Genomic DNA, 2,321 nt, shown 5'->3' with positions numbered 1-2,321 from the left:
TATTATAGAATCATGTCATATTGACCTGCCCCTTCCCCACAGGTGCATGATTCCCAGCATGACACTCTCAATTCTGCCCACTTCACTAGGAAGTGGGCAGAATGCGGGAGGACCACACACTCTTCCATGAGCTCAACAGACTCCCTGAAAATTCCAGAGTCTCCTGGAGATTTCTGGAAGAGTAGGTAACCATGCTTCAACTTTGGTGTGTTCAAAAATAAATTCTATTAAAAATACTTTGCTCATGCTGTTCACCTCTGAATGGGCTGTTTTGGGTAGTTTTCCAATTGGTCAGAGACTAACTTTGGGCAGCAGGAAATTGTTACTTGCTATAAGTGCTGCACAAAATAAAAAGTTATTTTACAAGAATGAATACACCCAACTCCCAACTCCTATTAATTTTCAACTATATAAGGAGAAATTTAAATTTAGAAGCCCTCTTCTTTTTTTGGCACTTGGGAACGTTTTATACCCACTTTGCCAACTACGACACAATCCCAGATCCACCACTGCTACACTACACTAGTGTCTAAAGCTGGGTACACACTTAACAGATATATCTGCAGGTGATGGTTGTTCATACACACTGAACAACCATCATCTGTCTACTGGCCGTGTCGCACCCCTCTCCCGTACACGGTATGTAGTTATGTGACCATGCTTTAACTTGTTTGTGATGCTCATACAAATAAATTCAGCAGGTCTGGGGACGTGAGGTCTGCAGTGTTGTATTAAACAGTTGTACCTGCTCACCTTGGCCCTGCTGCTATACAGTAGGTCATCACCTGTAATGATAATACACTTAGGAGCATCTTTATTGTACTAACAAACACCTAGAACTGCAACACCAAAGTGCTGAACAGACCAATGGCACTTGTCAATATGAGTGGCAACAGAAAGTTTCATATGTGGTCCATACAGAATGCTGTGGACAGAATGCAAAGATTTTTCTAATTATTCTATGAAAAATACGGAACTGTTCTCTAAATATATATTTTTACCTGGATTCCTCATTACCTGGTTCTAGCACTACCCTGTTTGACCACTTAGAACACCAGTTCTTTACACAAGAATGTAAAGCATTATACACTAGTCATCACATGCAAGGAAGAAGAACCTAGATTAAATATATTTCCTCTTACAATACATCTGAAAGATTTTTTAAACCATGGATAAAACAAAGCATATATAATCGGATTAAGAGTGGAATTAAAATACCCTAGCCATAGAACAGTGTTGCAAGCATCTTCAGATGTTGAGAAATTTACATAAGGGTCAATGACAGTAACAGCAAAAAATGGCAACCAGCACAATATAAATGCTCCTATAACTAAACTCAGTGTCCTTGCTGCCTTGCTTTCTGCATTCATATTTGTTCCCCTACAGGTGGCTTCTTTCTCACACAGGGAGTTTGTGTGATTAGATAAGGCCTTAGCTTGTTTGCTTGCAATTGAAAAAATATGAAGATAAATGCCTATCATCAGAACACCAGGAATGAAAAAACATATTAATGAAGAAATTGTTCCCCAAAGTTCATTTAACACAAGGGTACAAGAACCAGTGCAGGACAGTGTGGCAATATGTGGAGTTCCTTCCATATGTATATTAGATAGGATCAGACCAAATGAATACAGACAAGGCCCAGACCAGCTAACAAACAAAAACACCTCTACCACTGGAATTGTTATTTTCCTGTAATAGTGAAGAGGGTGACATATTGCATAGTAACGGTCAATGGATATAAAGAGAAGATGAAATATGGAGGCTGTACACAACATCATATCAAAGCAACTGTGTAGCTTACAAAATATGTCCCCAAAATACCAGCATGAGGTGACCGATCTCACCATGCTGTATGGCATGATCACCAGCCCAACGAGGAAATCAGCAATGGCCAAGGACAAAATGAGGAAGTTGGTGGGAGTGTGGAGCTGAGTGAAATGAGAAACTGAAATGATCACCATGAGATTTCCCACAATTGTGAGGATTATAGCTCCCAGCATGACAGTGTACATAGCCCAGTAAATGGAAACAGGCCGGTTTGTCTTAGTGCAGGAACCGCTGAGAAAGTGAAAGCAAAAGTTGACGTTCTGCTCACTGAAGAAACCAGAAGAATTCATCTTTATAAAGTCTTCAGATTACTGCAAGGAACACAAGGAAGAAAATACTTAGTATCAATCATGACATATGATCATCAAGTCACTTAAGGTCAGGCCTGGTAGTAAAAAAAAACTAAACATAACAGGAAAATACAGTATCAAACTATATATATATATAGAATTTTCAGATTTTGGCCTCTATTCACCACCACAATGGTTTTG

General features: G+C 39.3%; 1 protein-coding gene across 1 annotated transcript; it reads right to left on the bottom strand.

Moving 5' to 3' along the window:
• Positions 1–1,082: 1,082 nt before the first annotated feature.
• Positions 1,083–2,120, bottom strand: LOC148543036 (trace amine-associated receptor 4-like). Its single transcript, XM_088451513.1, has one exon. It carries the CDS (start codon positions 2,118–2,120, stop codon positions 1,083–1,085), a length of 1,038 nt encoding a protein of 345 aa, XP_088307639.1.
• Positions 2,121–2,321: the final 201 nt, after the last annotated feature.

Source organism: Taudactylus pleione, unplaced genomic scaffold (assembly GCF_031769625.1).
Source record: "Taudactylus pleione unplaced genomic scaffold, aTauple2 ptg000006l, whole genome shotgun sequence".
NCBI classification, from domain to species: Eukaryota; Metazoa; Chordata; class Amphibia; order Anura; family Myobatrachidae; genus Taudactylus; species Taudactylus pleione.
Note: the sequence above shows the minus strand (reverse complement) of the source record. Positions and strands in the feature narration are given on the sequence as shown.